Here is a 25,143-nt window from a genome sequence, read left to right as displayed (position 1 = left end):
GATTATAGCGGTTTTTTCCCCTATGGACAAGGCCATAAGCAAAGTGGAAGTTCTCTCTTCCCTTTAGAGATAAGTGCACTCTTCTTTGATTGCCACTTTTTTCCACTGGGGTCTACAGAGATCGTTCGTGTAGACTATGTTTTTGCCACAGTGTCTTGGCTTTCCATGCCTGAAATGCTCTCACAGACTTTTGATCCTCAATACTGCCAAGTGCACACCAGCAGAATCTTTCGTATGCACATTTCTGCTAACTGTGTATTCCACAGAATTTCAGCTTTTTCTTTCTCATGCTCCTCAGACGTGTTGCAGCCTTCGCTTATTGCTGATTGCAAATCCGCATTCCAATTTTTAGATGCTTATGGCAATGGCACCTAGTCTCAGGAAGCAACATTCTTTTTGTTAAAATAATAGAGGTACAACAATGACCAGAAACGGAGAGATTGAAAACCACAGGAATTCCTTGTTACGGACCTGTAGGGCACAGGTTTATTTGGGATTCTCTGGGTCCACTTCATAGGGTCCTCTAAGCTTGGTCCACATGTTGGGAGATTGCTCTGGGCTAGGATCTGCTTCTGAGCTAATTCAGAACATTGTTTGAATCCCCTTACTTGTAGTTGAGGTACCTTCCTCCTCCAGCTGTCACCTGGGGGCTGACTACATCTAGTCTCATGTTTCTGTGTAGCTCCTGCCCATATGACAGATTCATTCTCCCTTGCCCTTCAACTCTTTCTGGCTTCCCCTTCTGTGCCATGTCCTGAGTCAGTGTAGATGATAATCTCTGATTTGGGGACCTCTTGGGGGTTAGTTTAGGCCTCCTAAACTAGGGAATGTACTCTCCCTATTTGAAGGTTCATCACATTCATTCTGTCTTCACAGTCTCTTTTTGCAGATAGCACAGTCATAGGCTGCAATCATTAGGGTGTGCGGCTTTTGGATGGGTTGTTTTAGAACCCTCTGTGTACCACAGACTTTGTGGAAAACATCCCTTCCATCATTCCACCAGCAGTTGTCCATGGTTACCAAGACCTCCGTGTTAGTAAGTCCAATGATGAGTCCTCAGTAACCACCTGCCTTACCTTCCATAGCGTTTGATGGGAGCGATGGCTCCCTTCTTGTTATCCTCTCAGTTCTCCACTTACCTGACACCTCTTGGTCTGAGCGGCTGTCTTCTTTGGCACTCCTGTAAGACGATACTTGCCCTAGGTTCTCCCTTGGATGTGTTCCCTGTCCAACTCTCTCAGTGCCACCTGCTCTTTGAGACCTGTAAAACCTGAAACCCCATTGGCATCTGTAGTTGGAGAGCCTTGTCTGAGGAATTGAGATGACAGTTTTATCATGTGTCACTCCTAATGACTGGCATCAAACTAGTCTGTGACCATTGACTAGCTACTCTTTGGTGTTTGCTGTTGAGCAGGGACGATGATTTTCAAGAGGCTGGGACTTCAGAGGATGCAAGTGCTTCAAAGGGACGTGAACGAAGACTACTGGTGCACGGTCCGATAAAGTTAAGAACGGGTAATAAGAAAACAAAGCATCAGGCTTTTTTGTACAAGGACGTACTGAAAATCTCGAACATTCGGTAGGTGCATATGCTGCATGCTGTCCTGATCATCGTGAAATATATTGTCTCTAACAAAATTCATTTTCATGCACTCTTTCTCAGCAAGTAGCATGTTTTTACTTTGTTTTTGCCAGTGATTTCATTCTTCACTTATTAAACAAGTAGTCATGGAAGTTTTATTCTGTATTGTGCCCCTGTAGACAGTGGAATCAAGAATGGGAGAGACAGGGTTCCTCTCTCTCTCTCTCTCTCTCTCTGAACATTTATTTATTTATTTTAAAGGAAGAGTTAGAGAGAGGTAGAGGCAGTGAGAGAAAGAGAAGGGCGGGGGAGAAAGAGACACAGAGAGAGACAGAGACAGTCTTCCATCTGCTGGTTCACTCTCCAGATGGCAGCAAATGCCGAAGCTGCACCAGTTGGAAGCCAGGATCCAGGATCCAGGATGCAGGATCCAGGAGCTTCTTCCAGATCTTCCACATGGGTACAGGCGCCCAAGGACTTGGGCCATCTTCTAATGCTTTCCCAGGCCATAGCAGAGAGCTGTATTGGATGTTGAGCAGCCGGGACTGGAACTGGCACCCACATGGCATGCTGGCACTGCAGGCAGTGGCTCTACCTGCTACGCCACAGTGCTGGTCCCAGGATTCTTCTTTCTTGAGTCTTGCCTAGAGATGATCAAACTAAGAAAGAGACAATTGAAGATTGTAGTAATGTGCATCTGATAGTAGGAAATAAACAGTGCCATGTGGAGAGTGTCAGAGAAGAGTCCCACTAGGGTGCCTCTGTGAGATGCAACATTGAAACCATTCCTCTGGTGTGAGAAGCAGCCACCTGTTCTATAGACTGGGTGTCCCGATTTGCCTGGCTGAGGGGACTGCAGGCCATCGTGTATGCAGCTTGACCCTTTGGGAGCAGGGCTTCAGCAAGGCTGATGTTTCTGGAGCTCATTGTAATTGACCAGGTCAGAGGTGAGACTGAATAAGTGCTCAGGGTTCTGGTCACAGAGGATCTTGACAGATCCCAGTAAGGGGTTGAGAAATGCCTTTGAAGGGGTTTCCTTATGGAAATGGCCATATCAGGTAAATATTGTAGTATATCATTGTGGCTGCTGGGAGATAATGGATTGGAGAGCTGGCAGCAATATAGGAGGGAGACTATGTCCTGGAGATGATAACCCAGATCACTGATACCAAGGGCCCCAACTTGGGAGGGACAGTGAAAGCAAAAGGTACAGGAGGCAGATTTGGTGTGCCGGTTGGAGATAGACACAAGTGGTCACTCCCACTGTCAGCCTTGAGCACAAATGCAACCAGTACACAGCCTGGAATAAGGCAACTGCTTAATACACGTGTGCAGGGAAGGAGTAGGCAGGAATAGACTGATCTGGACATCTGCTTATCTGCTCCACCTGTGTTTTCATAATTTATGAAATATTATATAAGACAAAGACTAGTTCCACAAACAAAATCTCACCAGGAAGTGAGTAAAGAAAAATAAAAGTTGCCAGTGCTGCCCTCCCCTTGGCTTCCAGTTCTGCCCTGTCCTAGAGCAGAGAAGCAAGACTCAGGCCCAGTTTTATAAAATGCAGTCTCATCTTAGTGACAATCATATGAGGTATGTTGGATCAGGGGTGTGTTAAGCGCAATCTGTGTGTTCAGGATATCTTGTACCTCCTCTTGCCTAATCCTTGCTTTCACTATCTGAGATGGGTCTGTATTCTTGTTTTCCAACAGGCTCTGATGCTAAGAGAGCCCCAGTGGCTGCCTCAAGGTCACCACAGTAGTCGTGGGTCCATGATTTTTTTTTTTTTAAGATTTATTTTATTTATTTGAAAGTCAGTTAGAGAGAGATGTAGAGACAGAGAGAGAGGTCTTCCCTCCATTGGTTCACTCCGTAGATGGCCGCAACAGCCAGAGTTGTGCCGATCTGAAGCCAGGAGCCAGGAGCTTCTTCCAGGTCTCCCACATGGGTGCAGGGGCCCAAGGACTTGGGCCATCTTCTACTGCTATCTCAGGCCATAGCAGAGAGCTGGATTGGAAGAGTAGCAGCCGGAAGTAGAACTGGCGTCCATATGGGATTCCGGTGCTTCAGCAGGCCAGGGCTTTACCCACTGTGCCACAGCGCTGGTCCTGTGAGCCCATGTTTAAAACTAGATCTCTTTATTATAGTACCGGCTCTCACCCAGCTGCCTCAACACTTTGTATTCTTTTGGATCCCATGGCAGATTTTATGACAATTTCATTTCAATCGCTTTAAATCATAGGGAGCCCTGTGGCCAAATCCTTGAACATCCTCCTTAAGGCTTAGAGCTCTTCACGTCTACCACTCACCTGAGAGTTAGATTTGTAAATGAACAAGGCAGCATGCCGGAGGGCGAAAGTGGGGTGGACCAAACCAGTACTGAGCAATATCACTGCTGAAGCTGCGATATTGTCACCTTGTGCTCTCTGCAGAAAAAAATGGGAGGTGTTTTCTTCCCTTATGGATAAGACGTTGAGCACTTGGACTAAGGTACATTTTGTTTTGTGCTTTTATTTTGGCTGCAGTCTGTAGGACACAGTATTTTTTTAAGCCAGAATCTGTGGGGCAGATGATCTGAACCAAATCTTAAGAAGGAAATTTGAGCTGGTGTCATGGCTCATCTGGCTAATCCTCCGCCGGCGGCGCCGGCACCCCGGGTTCTAGTCCCGGTTGGGGCACCCAATTCTGTCCTGGTTGCTCCTCTTCCAGTCCAGCTCTCTGCTGTGGCCCGGGAAGGCAGTGGAGGACGGCCCGGGTGCTTGGGCCCTGCACCCGCATGGGAGACCAGGAAGAAGCACCTGCTCCTGGCTTCGGATTGGCAGAGCACCGGCCATAGCAGCCATTTTGGGGATGAACCAAGGGAAGGAAGACCTTTTTCTCTCTCTCACTGTCTAACTCTGCCTTTAAAAAAAAAAGGAAATTTGAAAGAAGCTGTCTTTAGAGAAGGAGTGGAGAGGGTCCCCCCACCCCGCCAGGATCATTTTGAATATTTATAGCACCTTTCACGGGCTGGAGAAAATCATCAACTTAAAAATTTAGCCTGTTACGGATTTATTGAATTTTGAATCCAGCTTGCAGTTAGTTGCCTTGGCAGTGCCAGCCTCAGTGACTTCACAGGCTTTGTACAGCCCAGGGACCAGACATTCACCATCCCAGCTTTCAAGATGCAAAATTTGTATAAGAATTAAGATTCAAAGGTATTTGTAATATCTGAAACTAAGGTTATTCCGAGATTATGTATGTATAGTCTATCTCTGTGAAGAAGAAAATTTTATAAATAATTCATCCATGATTTAATCTTTGTTCAACCCCTCAGCCACTCTGTTGAAGTCAATCAGATGTGCATGACCAGAGAGTGAGTGATTCTCTTAAGATGTAACACCTTTAAAATACAGAGTATGGCCTCAAGTCCATAGTCAGCATTCAGAAACAGACCAGTCCACCTGTTGCCACTGGCTGCCATTAATCTTGTGTGTGTGGGCCCCTTGTGGGCCAGCCTTCACTGAGCACATGATTTTGTCCAGGTCCACCTGACTCTTGCCTGTGCTGTGCACTGAGAGGGAATAGATGGATGTGAGCTTTTCTTGGTTATGGAACATGGAGGATTGGGGTTTGCTCAGGAGAGGATGTGCTCTCATTACATTTAAGAAAAAAACATCTTGCTTGATGATCTTTTTAGGTACAGCAAAAATATTTACTACAAATATGTCATCCCTGTCAATGAAATATGGATTTCCAAATGCATTGTTGAGGAAGGTGATACCAGTGCCTCCAGGTGCCTGAATATTGGCTGGCCCATGGCGAATTATAGGGCCAAGTTCTTGTAAGTATCACTGCTGAGTCTTGTAATTTTACTTTGATATAGAAGGATATAACCCTTATTGCCTTTTCTAGCAAAGATAGAGAAATGCACCTAAATTTTCTTCCAAACTTGTTTTTTTTGGGGGGGGGGGGATTGGTAAGCATTTTAATTTGACCCTATAATAATCTGCTGCCTCATGCTTTGACTTCCAGCCATGGCACTTGTATGACACATATTTTCCCCAAGAGGTTTTTATGTGCCAATATGTGTGGAGAGAATGAAATGGGAACTGTTGGAATGATTTGCTTTGGTCTGAAGCAATGGTTTTCCAAGGGCTCCATGAGCTACTTGGGGAGTGGGTATTTTGGATTAATAAAAATAGATTTGAGAGAGCAAGGCTCTGGGGCCCCTCTCCAATATCCTCCAGCCTCTAGGTCTAGGCTTTTGTGTGTTTCAACTAGTAGAGTAGATCAATTCAGCTTGAAAAAGTCCTTTTATTCTCCCAAAGTAATGACCTAAAGAAATAATACTTGATATACAAATTAAATTATATCCTGGGTTGCTAGAATTGCTATTTGGTGTCTTCAGTGATACGGCCACCTGAAACAAAGATTTGATTCATGCGATGTGGGTGAGTTTTCCAAGGCCCACTTTGAGGCTGGTATGAGGAAAGGAAACGGGGCTCCATTTCCTAGACATCTTGTGTGTCTGTTTTTGTGTACGCAGGTACCTTGCAACCTCTGCCTGCTGCTCTGAACAGGCACAAACCCAATGTCCTGTGTGTTTTTCACATAGACAGTTCATCCCAGGTGCTTGGTGCTCTTTTTTGCTCTCCTCCTCTCCTCACTCCCTCCAGGTCTGTCAGGTCATATTGAAGTTGATACAATGGAGATATATCCAAACTGTTAATCAACTCAGTTCTGTGATGGAACTGCTTGCAAATATTACTGAGAACAAAGCCATGCTTGTACCACTGTCTGCATGTCTTCTTTGCCATGACAAATTTTCTCCCTAGGTTCTCAGATTCTATTGCTTAATGTCTTCTTAATCTTGCAGGTGATAGGAAGCTGCCTATTTGTGGTGCCTTTGATGAGGAGTTCCACTAGACAGTTTTTTGAATGAGGGAGAAGCGTGGGCACGAGGTGGACATAGGCTATATTGGCTGTGAAGCTATGTAAACACATACAACACATTTACAACAATGCCCAGCACCGAGTACATTTGCTGTTGGCTGTTATCACTCTTATGCAAATTGGCATAAGTAACCCGTGGTGTTCAAGTCCATATGAAGGTGGAAAGCCAAGGAAATGTCCACTTTGCTGTGGAAGCATGTCCTGAGAAGGCATAGAAATGCCGCGTGGGTGAGCTCTCGCTGGTAGAAATAGGAAATGTGGCAGCCCCTGCAGAAAAACCTGTTGCTTCCGTGAGTTCAATGTAGGACGACTGAGCAGGACTGAGCAATTCCACTGTGGAATATAGGTCCAAGAAAAGTGTAAACATACATACACTCTGTTTGTTCCTAACTCTGACTTTTGGGCACAAATGTTCCTAGCAGTGTTGTTCATTAGAGCCAGAAGTTAGCAACAAATTACATGTTCATGACCTGATGAATGGATAGTTATGACATGGTGTAGGATCTGGGGGTGGTGGAGAATAGCGTGTGGCTGCTTACTAGAGATTAGGGTTTACTCTCGGGATAATGAAAATATTCATGAGCAAGGTATTACAGGTGCTGCCGGCACAGGACCCAGTCATATAAATGGTCAGTTTTATTTTCCATGTAGTCAATCACTCCCCAGCTGTTTTGAATGCTAGTAAATTATAAGCCCATGTATGTTTGCGACTGCAGATCTTTTTCACTTTGGATTTCAAATACATTAATGATGTAGCAGAAAGGATATAAAACATTAGTCACCAAACACTAGGTGCTTTGACATCCTTCAGCACATCATAGCACTAAAATTATTTTCTAGGTATTTATTTGACATCTGACAATTCTGCAGCCTCTGTGAAGTACAGTGGTATGGATTTCCCCCCTAAAGTGAGCCCAGAGCATTCCATTCACATGCCCAGTCTCTTCAGTGTGACATAATCTGATCATAATGCTTTTTCCATTTGAATAGCACTTCAAGCTACAGGAGCACTCTGAGGTTTAATGACCTCCACTTTCGATGGTGGATACTGAGACTCCTGTCAGTTCAGTGACTCCTGTGATCACTGAGCTAGCATCCCATAGTTGCAATCCAGGGTTTCATTTCAAGTCAGCTTCTCCTTCCCTTGAAGAACTCTTTCCCATCGCTGTAATGTTGCTGTACAAGAGCAGACTCCACCCAGAGCCCTTGTGTGAGAGGGCACTACTTACGCCTGAGTCCCCGTCACCCACACTTGCCTGCTGCTGTGTTTGTCTGCAATGGTAGTCTTAATCAGATGGAATTAGTCTTTTATGTAGCTTACTATTTTCTCTGACTTCTCTGCTTGCAGTTCGAAGACATTTATGGAAAAATGGGAACGTCTGCTGGACAGGTATTTCTCTAGCATACAGATTTTGAATCTTTCGTTTGTGATAGGAGGCATAAATCTCTGCAAGCAGTGCCCCTACATGATTCCCACTTAAAAATGCTCTTCCCACTTGAAAATACTCTTAGATGATCTTGCAATCCTTGGTTTCTCTACATGTGCTGTAAGTCATGTTCCCTCATTCACATGAGTGTTCTGTTCACTGTTGAAGAAGTTCAAGATGTATCTTTCATCTTTCCCTCCATACAGCCTATGGATCAGAGCTAACAATATTCCCAATATGTATTAAATGTCTATAAATGTAGCTAGTACTGAGCTACTCAGTAGCTGAGTGGATCTACTCAGTGCTCTACTGAGTGAGTCTGAAAGCACCTGTTGCTTCCTACACTTGAAGCCATGAAGGCGGTCCAGATAGGAAAACGTTGAGGGGTGGATCTGCTGCCCAAACCACACATCAAGACACTCCCTGTTATTTTCCAGGCCATGCCGTCTTTCCCAGAATTATTTTCCTACTCATCTGGTTTTGTTGTTGTTCTTGTTTTGGCTTTTTAAAGATTTATTTATTTATCTGTTTGAGAGGTAGAGTTACAGAAAGAAGGAAAGGTGGAGGGTAAGCTCTTCCATCCACTGGTTCACTCCCCAAGTGGCCGCAATGGCTAGAGCTGGGCTGATCTGAAGCTAGGAGCCAGGAGCTTTTTCCTGGTCTACTGTGGAGCTACAGGGGCCCAGGCCTTGGGCCATCTTCTACTGCTTTCGCAGGCCATAGCCAGGAGCTGGATTGGAAGAGGAGCAGCCGGGCCTGGAACCGGTGCCCATATGGGCTGCCGGTGCCACAGGCGGTGATGTTACCTCGTATGCCACAGCGATGCCACTCCTCATCTTTTGACCTTGCTGAGAAGTTCTACAAATCTAAATCTAAATAATATAAAAGTTATTTATAGATGAATATAAATATTTATATCCTGTAAGTATGCTATAGATATCTGTGCACAGAAATGCATATGTATGTCTCTGTATCAGTATATGTATTAGCTACCTCAAACAAGAGTTTCGTGTGTGTGTGTGTGTGTGTGTATATGTGTATATATAGGTACATATCAATGATGAGAAATATATAGAACATTTTGCCACATGAATTGATTTGAAGAGAAACATTAGCTAATTCATTAATTTTTGTTTCTTAATGATTTTGATTAGGTGTATAACTGAGTCGAAAGAGAAAGATCAAAAGCAGACGACAGTTCTACAGATAGAGTCAGATACCGTTAGCAACGTTCCTTATGTAAGTGTGTTTTGGACTCAACATTTTAAATTCCAATTTCCTGACTTTGACTGAAAGAGAGGTAGAGACAATGGGGATAGAGATTTTAGGTAGAGAAACAGATAGAGATCAAGAAGTATGGGAAGAGGAACAATATAATGGAACAGAGGAGAGGAGAGAGGAGGGGATGAGAAGAAGAGGGAGGAGAGAGTGAGATTGGAGTGACAGAGAGAGATGGGAGAGTGAGAGTATTCCGAAGGGAACATGGAGAAATATATCTTCACCTACACATGCAATTTTTTTGTGTACATAAAAAAGTAAATGTTAGGTTATATGAAGCATTGGGAATCCACGATAACTCAGTGCTTATGCTTAGAAAGACTATTTCGTGTTAAATATCCACAGAGTTTCACATTTTCATAAAGTGTTTTTCCCAAGCCAGTATTCTGGGAATTAAATATTTCTCTTCATTTGTCACTACTTTCAAACAGTGTTTTTGTTTGTTCCCAGTTTTTCAATATTTATTTCATGTTAAAATATTTTTATTTATTTGGAAGGAATTTTAAAACCCTGAAATGTGTGAAAGAGTGATAGGACTATCACATCCAAATGTGCTGATTTGATGACATCTTGTCCTATTTTTGTTCCATAATTTATTTTCTCTGTCTGTCTCTTGATATGTGTCTGGATATGCTTCTTTCTGAAGGCAGTTACATATGCTGCATGCCTTTATCTTCGAATACCTGTGTATTCCCAAGATCAAGATATAGTTTAGATAAACACCATACAGTCCTCACCTGGAAATGGAACATTGGTATAAATACTATTGCCACCTGTTGTTCATTTCATGTTCCAATTGATTGTTTGCTCTAGTAATGCTCCCTTTGTGGAACAGAATCCACTCTCTGAGTTAGGTGTTGCATTGAGCTGGTTACGTCCCACACCAAAGTCTGTCAGGATTGAATTAAACTTGGAGGGGTGAACCTTTGGAGAGATCGGTGTGTGTCTTCCTCATTTTTGTATGTTGTAGGGAAGAATATCTTCAGTTGGATCACATTTGATTTCTAAAATCATGACACACTAGCGCAGATCTTCATAACGGTGACCATGATAACACTGATACGCTATTTGACTTTTTTCTTTACAGCAGCTTCAGATCACAAAACATGGTATTCGCAGTGGAAAAAGCCTAGTCCAGCACAGCCATTTCCCAGCAGCTAATCAGAGCCAGGCATCTTTTATGAGCTGTTTTCCATAACCAGAGGAATTGCTTGAAGAAGTTGAAGTGGAGTTCTCCTGTAGGGAGGAGCACCCTTGTCTCAAGCTGCTTTGGTTTTAGTTATGGCAAATGGTTGCTCATCCTGGAATTTTTCAAAATCAATTTCATTTATGTATGGTTTTCATAAAATAATCATACCTAATGCTATTCATTCACACTTGAAAATCTGAGTTTTCTCTAATTTTCTCTTGATTTTATCTTACGGAAACTTGCCATTTCCTGTAGTAAAGTTCTGGTGCCAACCAATTTTCTAATTTGCTTTCATCCAAAAATGTGTAGATTTCAGCTTCACTTTAAAAAAAAAAGATTTATTTATTTTATTTATTTGAAAATCAGACTTACACAGAGAGAGGAAATGCAGAGAGAGAGAGAGAGAGAGAGAGAGGGGTCTTACATCCGATGGTTCACCCCCCAATTGGCTGCAATGGCCAGAGCTGCACGGATCCGAAGCCAGGAGCCAGGAACTTTTTCCAGGTCTCCCACACAGGTGCAGGGGCCTAGGGACTTGGGCCATCCCACTGCTTTCCCAGGCCACAGAGGAGAGCTGGACTGGAAGCGGAGCAGCCAAGTCTTGAACCAGCGCCCATATGGGATGCCAGTACTTCAGGCCAGGGCATTCACCCACTGCACCACAGCGCCAGCCCCTCAGCTTCACTCTTGAAAGGCACTTTTGCTGAACCTGGAAAGAATATCCTAGCTAATATTTCTCTCTCTACGCCTTGCAGATATTCCACTGTGTTCTGGTCACGATGCTTTCTGATAGCTTGAGTGATCCATGGTGACTGTCTTATTTGCCTATTTTTGTGTCCCTGCTTTCAGGATCTGTGCTCCTTCTCTGACTTACAGTAATATGACCACAATGTGCCAAAACATGGCTTTCTTTGAATCTATTTTGTTTGATATTTTCTGAGTTCCTTTAATTTGTAACTTTTTAAAAAAGATTTATTTATTTACTTGAAAGTCAAATTACACAGAGGGAGAAGGAGAGGCGTGGAGAGAGAGAGAGGTCTTCCATCCACTGGTTCACTCCCCAGATGGCCGCAACGCCTGGAGGCACTGCAATCCGAAGCCAGGAGCCAGGAGCTTCCTCCGGGTCTCCCACGTGGGTACAGGGGCCCAAGGACTTGGGCCATCTTCTACTGCTTTCCCAGGCCACAGCAGAGAGCTGGATGGGAAGTGGAGCAGCCAGGACTTGAACTGGCACCCATATGGGATGCCGGCATACAGGCAGCGACCTTACCCGCTATGCCACAGCACCAGCTGCTAATTTGTAACTTTTTATTTTTGTCAAATTTGGGGAAATTTCACAGTGACTGCAAACATTTTTTCCTTCCTGTAGGCAGCAAATAGATGGGTTTTGTTTGTTAATCCATTCAGCCAGTCTGTGTCTTTTAACGGGGGATTTGAAGGCATTTAGATTGAAGATGACTATTAATAAGTAACTACTTTTCCCTGCCATTTTCCCAAAAATATTCCTGTTTTTTACGTTGAATTTCCTTTGAACTTTTACTGAGGGATTTTCTTCCTTTACCTTCTTTTGTAGTGATGACCATGTTTCTGTGTGCAACAAATCCTTAAGCATCTTTTGTGGGGCTGGACGGGTGGTGATAAATTCTTTGAATTTCTGTTTGTTATGGAAGGTCTTTATTTCACCTTCGTTCATAAATGAGATCTTTGCAGGTATAATATTGTTGGATGACATTTTTTTTCTTTTAAGCCTTGGAGTATATCTGGCCATTCTCTCCTAGCTTGTAGGGTTTCTGATGAGATGTCTGCTGTGAGTCTAACTGGAGATCCTCTAAAAGTACCATGACATTTCTCACATGCACATTTTAGAATCTTCTCCTTCTGTTTTACTGTGGTGAGTTTGATTACAATGTGGCATGATGAGGATATTTTCTGGTTATGTCTATTAGGAGTTTCATGTGCTTCCTTACTTGGATGTCCCTTTCTTTCTCCAAATTAGGAAAGTTTTCCGTTACTATTTCATTCAAAAGGCCTTCTAATCTTTTCTCTCTTTCCATGCCTTCAGGAACTTCTAGAACCTGTATGTTGGGTCACTTTATAGTATCTTGTAGATTTCCAACAGTGTTTTTTAGGTTTCTAATTTCCTCTTCTTGTGTTTGGTTTGACTGTATTCTTTCCTGTGCTTTGTCTCCTAAGTCTTATATTCTTTCTTCTTTTTTTTTTTTTTCTACAGGCAGAGTGGGCAGTGAGACAGACAGAGAGAAAGGTCTTCCTTTGCCATTGGTTCACCCTCCAATGGCCGTTGCGGCCGGCACGCTGCAGCCAGCGCACCGCGCCGATCCGAAGGCTGGAGCCAGGTGCTTCTCCTGGTCTCCCTTGGGGTGCAGGGCCCAAGAACTTGGGCCATCCTCTACTGCACTCCCAGGCCACAGCAGAGAGCTGGCCTGGAAGAGGGGCAACCGGGACAGAATCCGGTGCCCCGACCAGGACTAGAACCTGGTGTGCTGGCGCCGCTAGGTGGAGGATTATCCTATTGAGCCGTGGTGCCGGCCCATATTCTTTCTTCTTCACTGATTATGTTGTTAAGGCTCCCCACTGCATTTTTAATTCATTTTATTATATTCTTCATTTCATTTTGATTTCCCTTTAAGGTCTCAATTTCATGGAGGAAATTTTATTTCATGTCCTGTACAGATTTCAGTAGTTTGTGCATTTGTGTCCGATAACTTCTGTGTAATGTTACGATCAATTTTTAAACTTCCATTTCCTACATTTCTTCTGCCTCAATGTATTCACAATCTACTGTTGAAGGGTTTTACTCTTTTCAGGGTGTCATGTCGTGTTCCTTATTCTTGTTTCTTGAATTGGTGGGTTTGTTGTTTGGCATGTGTGGAGATACTTGTTGGTTTCTTCCTTTTCTTCTTCTTCTTCTTCTTCTTCTTCTTCTTCTTCTTCTTCTTCTTCTTCTTCTTTTTTTTTTTTTGGTCTAGTGGATTTTATCTGTGTACTGTGGCTCTGTAGATAAGTGGAATGTCTACTTTAAGTGAATATCTAGCTTGTAGTGGGTGTGATCAGGGAGCTCTGTTCAGTTCTCCAGGGTTAAGGGCATGTCTGAGGTGATACACCCAGGTTTGGCACAGGAAATCTCTCTCTCTGTTTTTTATCAGAAGGGAAATTTTTTCTGCTCAGCTGAGCTCCTCTCCTTAATGGAGACCAGTGCCTTAGCGCTAGCCCCAGTGGCTATAATATTCATCCACTCTGTCGCAGGGAGCACACAAAGGATCTGTGCAGTCCTCAGTGTAAGTTTAGATTCTCCAGCGATGTCTCTCACCAGGTAACCAGGAAGCCCTGAGCATGTGGAGTCTCCCAGTGTGAGTGCCCAAAGTCCCAGCCTCACCGTGGATCCTGCCTCACACCCTCAGTTTTTTTCACAGTCCCAGTAGAGAAGCCTCACAAAGTCACAGGCTCCTATCCCCCTGTTAGTTCTTCCCACTAGTCAGGGGTCTCCACTCAACTAGTTGCTGGGCATGGACACGAGCTGGCACAGCTGTTACATATGTCCAAAATGGCACCTGCTCTATTGGCTTGTTACAGAATGGCATTGTAAAGTGATTGGGGAAAGAGAAATTGTGTCCATACTTTTTTTTCTCTTCTAGTTTGGAAAGTACACTTTCCTCGTTGGGGCTGCAAGCCAAGTTTTCTCTAGGCTCTCTTTGCAGCTTAATCACCAGTGCCTTGGACTACTGCTAGTACTGTCTGGTCTCACCTCACTTTCCAATGCCAGTGCGTAGGCTCTCGGCTGCTGGGCAGGCTCTCGGCTATTGGAGTCCCAAGTTGTGGGCATCCGTGCCATCCACAGGAGGTCCACCATGTCCCTCTAATTTTGGTAGAGTTTCCTCTGGCATTTTCTCCCCAACTCTTCCCTGAGACTACACTCTTTCCACTTTTTAAAAACTATCTTCTCCTGGACTAGGGCAGTAAGCTCTAATTTTTTCAATCGTACCTTTCTTCCTTTTTCAGACTGACTGTTTCCAATTGATGTATTTTCAAATTCATTGTCTTCCATTTGCCATCTCACTTGTGCTTTTTAGTCCACCCACTGCATTGTTCTTTCAGATATTTTTCACAGCTAAAGTTCCCATTTTGAAATATCTTCTGTTTTTGTGCTGGGACAGCCTCTACTTTTTTAAATTTTTTTTTCATTTTCAGCACATTTGTTTTAATGTCTTGGAGCACATAGCTGCTTTTGTTGCATAATTTTCATATGAAACTCTTAGAGATCTGGTCACATTTCCCTGGCCGTTATATATGGAGTAACATCTCATATGGAAAAGAAATGAAACTCATTTCCATATTTTCTAATTATTGAATAGTTTAAATTACATGCTTATAAGCAGTTCCATCTATGTGTTCATAGAGAGAACAGGATCAGAAAAGAAGGCCCATACCCTTGTACTGCTTATTTTGAATTTAATGATTTCCATATACCATGAAAATCCATTATGTTACAAACCAGATAAATTGGAAAAAGATGAGTAATCCTTCAAAAGAGTTTTTTTCCTTAAAAAATTCTGTGAAAGTGTTCATGTACAGTTTTAAAATTCTATGGGTATCTCAAAAAAGAACTCAGATGTCTAGAATTTTCAGCCTTGAATTCTGGGTTCATGGTCTCAATACATTTTGACAATGAAAATCTAAAAGGGGTGATCTGACTAGGAGAAGGTATTCCCTACATAGTGGTTTATGGAGCAAGAATGCCTGTGAGAGCCAGTTCTTACTCTCATTTGACGAGGACTGAATATATGGTATGCAAAGAAATCAATCTAAACATAAAAACACAACTCATCAAGAGAAGGAGAGAGACTGACTCCTTGTTGAACTATTCCCTGCATGATGGAAATAGTCTTTGGGTGTTGGGCTCTTTCTGAATTGAGGTTCTTTCTGTTTGGGCCTAAGCAGTTATATTTTTAGTATCATAACTCCTCTATTAGAAACATGTTAATTAATTGAAATTCTTTCTTCTGGCTTTGTGTTACGTAAAGTAATAAAAATCAGTTATCATTAAGGTTTGGTGCTTCATATGTATTTTGCTTTGTCATTACTCAAACTTTACCCTGAAACCAAGAGTTTCATAATTATGTAACCATATACTTTAACATTCTCCTGTATCAGCAGTTTTTTCTTCTTTTCCCTTTTACAGTCTGGAATTATAACAGTTACCAATTTAGACACAGTGAGTGACGTTATCCATATGGCACTACCAGTGCTAGGATTAAGTGTAAGTAATCTGAAAGATACTTTGAGTTAAATAACAACTTTGGTTTTTGAGATGAATGTATTTTCCCTTTGATCCAGATACATGCACACATGCTTACAGTGTATATTTGTAAAATACAGTTCCGGGCAAAGAGACCAATTGTAGGCAGCAATATATTTTGTCCCCAGAACCATGTGCACATGTGGGAATGGAAAACGTCGGAGATGTATTTGTCTATGTATGGGTATTGCTCTTCTGTTCCGATTTTAAATTTCATGTGAACTGAAAGCCATAATTTAATGAAATTGGAGTATAATTTCAGATTGCTATTGTCATGTATTTTATTTTTTTTGTGTGTATATATATAAATGTATATATATATACACACAAAAATATCTTACATGCTTCCTAATAACCTTGTCTGTTGGATTGCTATTTCTGTATATTCTGGTTTCTCCAATCCCACACCTATCATCTCAGTGTACACAAACCTAATAGACATGTCTAGTTGAATTTTTTTTTTTAATTTTTGAGGGTCGGAGAGGACAGAGATAGCAAGAGGGATGAAGACAGACACAGAGAGAGGAAGACACAGAAATACATAGAGAGGGTGCTCGCCTCTGTTGGTTCAATCTCTGGATGCCCACAGCACCTAAGGGTGGTCTGAAGCTAAGGTCTGGATGCAGGAGTACGATTCAGGTACCCCACGTGGGTGGCAGGAACCCAGTTACTTGAGAATTCATAGCTGCTTCCCAGAATGCACATTAGCAGGGAGCTGGAATCAGGACCTAGAACTTGGATTGGAACCCAGCTATTGTGGCGTGAGTCTCAGGCATCTTCAAACCACCATGCTAAAATCTCACTCCTTGTAAATTTGGACATGAAGAACACCTGCATAAAAGCTGTATGCCTTAGATGCTGATTCAGGGAATGATATATCTGGTGCCTCTAATAAATTATTAAAGAGCAAGATAAGAGTTGAATGAAAGCTTGCTCTTTGGGGAATGTGTGTGCACACCACATACATGTCTTTTTTAAAAACTTGTTTTATTTGAGAGACATAGACAGACAGAAGAGTTTATGTCTATGGTTTCACTCGACAAGTGCCTACAGCAGCAGTAGAGCTGATGCCTGGAGCTGAGAACTTAATCCAGGTCTCTTGTGTAGATGATAGAAAGCCAGCTAAGTCCAGTAAAACACAGCATTCTTCAAAGAGACTGGAGATAGCTGAGAGTGGAATGATCAGGATTAGACTTACCTTTACTAGTGAAGTGGCATAAATATGATTCTTTATTCCTTAGGTCACTTGGGATAATAGCATTGTGATCCTTGTCAAAAGTCATATGGCATGAATCTGGGGTGTAGTCTTGGAGGCTCAGAAAGGGACCGAAGTTATTTCGGTCAGTCCTGTTAACTCGAATAGCATTGGCACTGGTCCCAATTATTTTCTTGTTTGGAAATGTAGAAATGCTAAAGAAATACATCCTTGATCTGGCTAAAAAGCCCATGAGAGTTTCTCAGGCATGGAAAGCCAAGACACTGTGGCAAAAAAATGACCTAAATGGAAGATCTCTGTGAGTGCGATCCCAGTGGAAAGAACAGGCCATCAAAGAAGGAGGCACCTTTCTCTGAAGGGAGGAGAGAACTTTCACTTTGACTCTGGCCTTGTCTAATAAGGCCGGAGTTTGTGAACCCAAGAGGTTTCCATAGCCTTGGCAGCTCATGACAAGAGCCTCGGGTGATTACTGACGTCATAAATAAGAGTGTCAACTGTTAAATCAATAATAGGAGTCACTGTGCACTTGCTGCCCATGTAGGATCTGTGTTTTTAATGTGTTGTACTATGTGAATGAATGGTAAGACTTATCTTCAAACAGTACTTTATGCTTTGTATGTCTGTGTGGGTACAAAGTGTTGAAATCTTTACTTAGTATATACTAAGTTGATCTTCTGTATATAAAGAGAATTAAAAATGAATCTTACTGAAGAGTTGGTTGGGAGAGGGAGTAGGAGATGGGATGGTTTGCGAGTGGGAGGGTGGTTATGGGGGGAAAATGCTTTCAAAATTTATATTTATTAAAGTTTTCTAAAAAACAAAAGAAATACATCCTTGAAGTATGCCCTGACAAAGACTTGTGATACTTAGTTCTTTTTGTCTCTAAGGGCTCAGAAATGGACTACCAATTGTGGGTCTATTCAAACCAGAGAAAGACCTCTTACCCGCTCATCGGTAAGTGTCCAGCAAAATAAAAAATGAAATGTATTGCTTCAAAATGGTAACTATTAATTTCCAGACTATGCATTGTTTGTTCTTAAGCTTAAATATCTTTACAAGGGAGAAAACAACCTCATGTAGTCAGTACTCATTTATAAAAGGAATTGCCAAGTGTATACTCTACCCTGGGTGCCTGACAACATATCTTCATACAGCAATTTAAGTTGTAGTTGGAAAAGAAACTGAAGTTTTATTCTCTGCTTTTCCATGTGGATAGCACAACTGTCTTGGAATAGTCCTTTTTTTTTTCTTTTTTTGTAATGAAATGAAAATGGGGTCGAATTTCATCTCTCCAAACATTTGATTGATGCCCATATACTGGTTTGTATTCCCCTTTCCATTTCTAGTCTCATAGGTAATCTCTATTTTTAAGTCTTGCAAAATCTGTCAGGTCTATGTCCAAGTATACCACTCTCCCTCCTCCTTCCTTTCTTATTCTTTCTTTTAAGTTTTATAATAACATACTTTCAGTTTACTTTAAAATCATATGCTTAACCCTCCACTAAGTAAAAAATTTACCAGTAGTAAGAAAGAACAACAACACTGTTCTAAATAGTAGAGGAACAGGTTATTATTTACAGACAAGGGCTTTAAACAATAATCACATCTCAAAATGTGAATTTTACTCATATACATTAAATTTTTGTACTCTATTTGGTACCACAGATCAAGGAAAGCATATGATATTTGTCTTTTTGGGACTGGCTTATTTAACTAAATATAATGGTTTTCCGATGCATCCATTTTCTTGCAAAAGACAGAATGTTGTTCTTTTTTGTGGTTGAATAGTATGTATATAGCACATTTTCTTTATCCAGTCATTGGTTGATGGACAGTTGGGTTGATTTTATATCCTAGCTATTGTGCAATTGAGCGACAATAAACATGGGGGTACAGATAACTCTTTCATGCACTGATTTCCTTTCCCTTGGTAAATTCCCAGGTGTGGGATGGCTGGGTCACATGATAGGTGTATTTTCCTGTTTTTGAGGAATCTTCATACTGTGTTCCATAATGGCTGTATTAATCTACATTTCCACAGATGTGTATTAGGGTACCTTTTTCCTACGTCCTCACCAACATTTATTGTTGATTTCTGCATGAAAGCCAATTTAATTAAGGTAAGGTGAAACCTCATGGTGGTTTTGTTTGCATGTCTCTGGTAGCTAGTGATCCTGAGGATTTTTCTTGTGTCTCTTGGCCACGTGAATGTCCTCTTTTGAAAAATGCCTGTTCAAGTCCTTTGAGCATTTTGTAGCTGGGTTGCTTGTTTTGTTGTTGTTGAGTTTCTTGAGCTCTTTATAGATTATGGATCTTAATCCTTTATCTGTTGTATAGTTTGCCAGTGTTTTATTCCATTCTGTCGGTTGCTTCTTCACTTTGTTGAGTGTTTCCTTTGTAGAAGCTTCTTACTTTGATGTAATCCCATTTGTGTATTTTTGCTTTGATCTCCTTGCTTCCAGGGTCTTTTTCAAGAGGTGTTTGCCTATGCCAGTGTCTTGCAGAGGTTCTCCAATGTTCTCTAGCAGTTTGATGGTATCATGTCATAGATTGAGATTCTTGATCCATTTTGAGTGGACTTTTGTATAGGGTATATAGGTATATAGGTAGGGTTCTTACCTCATACTTCTGCACATGTATATACAACTTTCCAGCACCATTTGTTGAAGATACTGACCATTCTGTAGGTATTGATTTTAGCTCATTTGTCCAAAGATTAGTTGGTTGTACATGTTGGATTGGTTTATGAAGATTCTATTCTGTTTCATTGATCTATGTATTTATTTTAGTGTCAGATCCAAGCTGTTTTGATTATCAATGCCTTGTAGTATGCTTTTTTAAAAAAAGATTTATTTATTTACTTATTTGAAAGTCAGAGTTTCACAGAGAGAGGAGGGGCAGAGAAAGAGAGAGATCTTCCATCTGATGGTTCACTCCCCAGTTGGCCACAACGGCCGGCGCTGTGCTGATCCAAAGCCAGGAGCCAGTAGCTTCTTCCAGGTCTCCTACGTGGGTGCAGGAGCCCAAGGACTTGGGCCATCTTCTGCTGCTTCTCCAGGCCATAGCAGAGAGCTGGATTGGAAGTGCAGCAGCGGGGTCTTGAACCGGCATCCATATGGGATTCCGGCACTTTAGGCCAGGGTGTTAACCCACTGCACCACAGTGCTGGCCCCTGTAGTATGCTTTTAAATCTAGTATTGTAATGCTCCCAGTTTTGTTTTTGTTGTTTAGTATTGTTTGAGCTTGTTGGGCTCTCTTGTTTTTCTGTATGAATTTTAGCATCATAGTCTCTAGATCTGAGGAGAATGCCTTTGGTATTTTCATTGGATCACATTGAATCTGTAAATTTCTTTCTGTCATATGGACATTATGATGATAAGTCTTCTGATCCATGAACATGGAAGATTTTTCCATTTTTCTCTGTTTTCTATTTCTTTAATGCTCAATAATTTTCATTGTAGAGATCTTTCACCTTCTTGGTTCAGTTTATTTCAAGGTGTTGACATTTTTGTAGCTATTGTGAATGGGACTGATCTTACCAGTTCTTTGTCAGGCTTGGCATTGTCTGGGTACACAAAGTCTATTACTTTTTTGCATTGATTTTATATCCTGCAACTTTACCAAGCTCTCTTATGAGTTCCAGTAGTCTTTTAGTGGAGTTTCTGGTTCCCCTGTGTTTATGAATGTATGTGTGTGTGTGTGTGTGTGTGTGTGTGTATACATGCATGCATGTCATCTGCAAACACATATATATTTATTGTGAAATTATGTCAAGAAGTTATTTGAGCATGATTAAAAATTAAGATAATCACATTCAAACTCCTAAAAGGTTTTTTGATTAACAAACATGTACAGTTCAGCCATTCTTTTTGTTGAATTTTCTAGCACTTGATCTTGAGGTTGTTGATAAAAACATTATACTTCTCCTAAAATAGTTGTTGAATTAACCTATATAAAGAAGAGACCATTCATGAATCATCATGTGTTTCAGTGTCTCTCACAGAAACAAGCCCTGGAAAGGAAGGGAGGCATACTATTTGTCATAGACTTTGTAATATAATGCTGGTGATTTCTATGAAAATCAAACAGTATTACTTACCTGGGCAATCTTCCTATTCTTCTTTCAACAGTCATGTAAAGGAACTAATGTGTAATTTATAATGTTTTCAAGTCACTTACAAAATTTGAAAATAAAGTTTCTGTTCTTTCTGAATGTACTTTGTCAGTCTCAAAATTCAGGAATTGCTAAATACATCTGAGGACAAAAGCCAACCACCTATTTTATGATGTTTCTCCTTAATTTTGACATCTTTGTAACAAGATAGCAATAGAGGCCGGCGCCATGGCTCACTAGGCTAATCCTCCGCCTTGCGGCGCCGGCACAGCGGGTTCTAGTCCTGGTCAGGGCGCCGGATTCTGTCCCGGTTGCCCCTCTTCCAGGCCAGCTCTCTGCTGTGGCCAGGGAGTGCAGTGGAGGATGGCCCAAGTTCTTGGGCCCCGCACCCCATGGGAGACCAGGATAAGTACCTGGCTCCTGCCATCGGATCAGTGCGGTGCGCCAGCCGCAGCGCGCTGGCCACGGCGGCCATTGGAGGGTGAACCAATGGCAAAAAGGAAGACCTTCCTCTCTGTCTCTCTCTCTCTCTCTCTCTCACTGTCCACTCCGTCTGTCAAAAAATAAAAAAAAATTAAAATAAAGATAGCAGTAGAGTTAGTGTGCAAATCAAATACTGTAAATGAATTTATTGAGTAGATGGCATTTGTTTATGTAAAATGTTTTTTCTGGAGGATGATTTGGACCCGAACAATGGCATGCACTGTGACTGGCTCCAAGAAATCCTAAGAGTGTATCTGTCGTTGGTGACTCCTAGCGGTCATTATGGATGTGTGTTTAATATGCTCTCAGTTCCTGATCATCTTTTTCTGTCCTGGTTATGCCGATGGTTTTGTTTTGTTAATATTGCAGTTGTAGAAGCTTCTTTTACCATGAAAGAGACAAGTTGCTATAATTCTTGCTCTGAACAGGGTATTAATGTCCCATGAAATGGAAAATTTAACTAATATGTCAGAAATTGAATAAAGGGAGCTTTCACTTTGTTGTTGAAAAGAAAATCCCTTTGACAGCACAGAATCGTGAAAACATGTTCGAAGTTTAGTTTTTGAGAGGCAAAAATAGACACAGAATGTTAAATTGCTAGTTCTATCCTTAAAGGTCCACGAAGATTGGAGGTGTCCTAGGGCAAGGGCCAGGAGCCAGAAGGCAGGTCATCAGTCCAGTCTTGCACGTGAGTGGCAGGAACATCAGTGTTCAAGACAACAGCTCTGCATCTTAGGGTCTGATCTGCATTTGCAGAGAGCTTCAGTCAGGATCCATGATCAAGGACCAAACCAGGTGGTCCAATGTGGGACAGAGGTGTCTTCATGGACATCCCAATTGCTAATACCCACCAGGAGCAGAGGATCTTGAAAATTTCTTGGGTTGCCAGCAATTTAAAAATGAGAGAGGAAAGCAATGACATTACATGTACTCCGTGAACATCAGTTGGTAGGATGGCTCTGGGTCTCTAACACTCTGCAGCACTCCCTCAGCTAGTGAGCTGTGAGGGGCTCCCGAGAGGGCCAAAGTAGGAGGGAAGTGTAACAGCAGACCATGGCCCCAGTGCTCTTGAGAATCACAGGCTATAAAACTGACAGAGAAATGAAGTCTCTTTTCATGATCTAACATCGTGGGAGAGAGATTCTAGATTACAGCAACTCATGACATATATGGCCCAATCATTTAAAAAATGCAGACCACTGATGTTTACTCATGTTTACTCATATGAGGACGTTAAAAATCTAGTTGGAGTCAAGGCAGATTTTAGCAGGCCTTCTACTTTACAACGGAAATAACAAGTCATCAGTGTGCAGTGCACTGAGGGATCTTGGTCTTCTAAGCTAGGCAATGGGCTACTACTTCTGTTTGCGTTGGAAAGGTCCTCTGCCTGGGTGCCTGCTTTATGCAGTGCCTCCCCAGAGAGAGCACACCTGATGCTCACTCCCAAGACACAGCTCTCTTCCTTGCAGAAGCCCCAGGAGAACTTGAGCTGTCCCCGGTGCTGTACCCACACTGACAACAAGGCATGTTTGATCATACCTGTCACCATCAGCCTGATGTGTATTGAGATTTTTCTCTGCCTAGGGCATGAGTGTCCATATGCTATCCAAGCAAGCTACCATCGAGCTGCCTTTCATAATCAGGAACCGGGGAAGTCCACCTCCGCCCTGAGCATGGAGGATCCCGTTCTGGAGATCTTGTCTGATGGAGGGATCCAGTTCGTGTTGAAGCCCAGGCACATGGCTAAAAGGCAGCGCCGGTGCGGTAAGTCTAATTTCCAGCAGGGTTCTGCTCTCTGCTCATCCATGCATTCCTGAGAAAAAAATTCATGACAGAGAGCTGTTCTCCATGAGGGAGGAGGTGTGCATAAGTACAGGGACCCAGTACTCACCAAGAACCAGGCTTAGAGAAACTGTTCAAAGTCAGAACCCATCTCACTTCCAGGAGGATTGTGGTGGTTCTTCTACATTAGAACTTTTGTGTCCTCTGGATACCCTGAGCATTTGCTCCATAAAATAATGCATGCACAAACTTATGTGTCTGTAGAGAGAAGTTTCTTGTGGCCTGGCATCATGGTACAGTGGGTTAAGCTGCATCCTGCAATCCACATCAGAGCATTGGCTTGAGTCCTGGCTCTCCCAGTTCGGATGAAGCTCGCTGGCTTTATCAGAATGTGCCCGGGAAGGAAGCAGAAAATGACCCAAATACCTGGGTCCTTTGTCTCGCATGTGGGAGACCCAGGTGGAGTTCTAATCTCCAGCCCTGTCCCTGGTTGTTGTGGCCATTTGGGAAAAAAACAAAGTGATGAAAGATGTCTTTCTCTGTGTGTTATTCTGTATTACAAATAAATCTTTACAATGAAGAGCATCATGTGTGAAGGCCTGGAAATGAAGACTAAGCATTCCAGAGGGTAACCCTGAACCTGGAGTGAGAGCAGGAAGTAATCAATGTACTGCATGCCTTAGACTTACCTTATATGGAAGATCTCCAGGATGGTGAGAAACTGTGGCATTGAATTTGGATCTCTTCTGGCTTGGGCTGAAGTGGCTAGGGGGTTGCTTCCTGAATTGATCTCTTCATTATGCCCACGGCATGCTGACTTCCTCCAGGCTTCAGATGCATATCTAGACCAGACATGGACTGAACAGTTACGATCAGGGATGTTTCAGCTTTTTGCTTTCCAGTCTCTCCCTACTTGTCAATATTCTTTTGAGAGACCTTTCTCTGAAGAACAGTTTTTAGTAAGGTGGGAAATATTGTGGCAAGAATATAATGATTTCCACTGTGAATGGTGTTCGTACTTTTCTTGTGAGGATATTCTGTGATTTATATAGCTTATAAATGTGTTTTTGGTCGTAATTTTGAGCATATAGCAATATTCTATAAATGTTGCTCCTATGAAAGATTGTGAATCTGAACTTTGTAAACATCCACAACCCCCATTTGGGCAAGAGAATGCCACCACCAGAAGTATCGCCAGGAGTGTCAGAAAGGCTCAGTGTTTTTGAAGTGAGCTTGTTGAATTATGCAACGTGTCTCATGGAAAATGGCTGCTGTTTCCATTGGTCACAGAAGCAGCATGCGCTCTCAGTAAATAATGTACCTTATGAAAGCCTCAGCTAAGCACCGAAAGTATTTTTGTTTGAGAAAGATTGTAATGGCACTCATCTCTCTCTGTTCCCATATGTTCTGGATGTATAGATTCATATCAAGGTATGGAGCATGATGCTTCATTGCTTAGCTGTGTGACAACTAAGTAGTGGATTATGTCCCAATAGATTTTTAAATAATGAAATCAGGTGAGTCCTAGGTGTACCAGGTTGCGCACGAGTTAAACCATGTATTCTTGCCTGTTTTAAAGAAAGAGTTGGATATGGTAGTATGTATGAGCAGCCTCCTGCATTTGAGATGGCATTTGCTTTTTTCTTGTCTCCTTTTAAAAGGTGGAATTTTGAATGCTTGGTGTTGGATTACTTTGTGACTGCATGCTATCTGGAGAGTACTAACTAACCAGAAAGAGAATGGAGATAAAGTTTACTTTAGGGTGAGGAAACTGATGTGTGGGATCCCTTACACCATTTGATTGTAAATGATTACAGAAGAAA

General features: G+C 42.1%; 1 protein-coding gene across 31 annotated transcripts in view; it reads left to right on the top strand.

The window, feature by feature from the left end:
- LOC138843571 (rho GTPase-activating protein 20) overlaps positions 1-25,143 on the top strand; it is a 95,331-nt gene that overhangs the window by 57,066 nt on the left and 13,122 nt on the right. For 24 of the 31 annotated variants that reach the window (XR_016211741.1, XR_016211742.1, XR_016211743.1 and 21 more), the window contains 7 exons: positions 1,415-1,579; positions 5,262-5,405; positions 7,866-7,907; positions 9,099-9,183; positions 15,609-15,686; positions 17,829-17,895; positions 23,123-23,302. Coding sequence is in view for 24 of the 31 variants with exons in the window: in XM_089302184.1 (XP_089158310.1) it covers positions 1,415-1,579; positions 5,262-5,405; positions 7,866-7,907; positions 9,099-9,183; positions 15,609-15,686; positions 17,829-17,895; positions 23,123-23,302 (761 nt within the window). In the remaining 7 variants the exon portion in view is untranslated. The other 7 variants (XR_016211746.1, XR_016211747.1, XM_089302195.1 and 4 more) reach the window with 7 other exon arrangements.

The sequence above is a fragment of the Oryctolagus cuniculus genome, chromosome 8 (genome assembly GCF_051225735.1).
Source record: "Oryctolagus cuniculus isolate XC-2025 breed Fujian yellow rabbit chromosome 8, ASM5122573v1, whole genome shotgun sequence".
NCBI classification, from domain to species: Eukaryota; Metazoa; Chordata; class Mammalia; order Lagomorpha; family Leporidae; genus Oryctolagus; species Oryctolagus cuniculus.
This window is presented reverse-complemented; position numbering and strand designations above follow the sequence as displayed.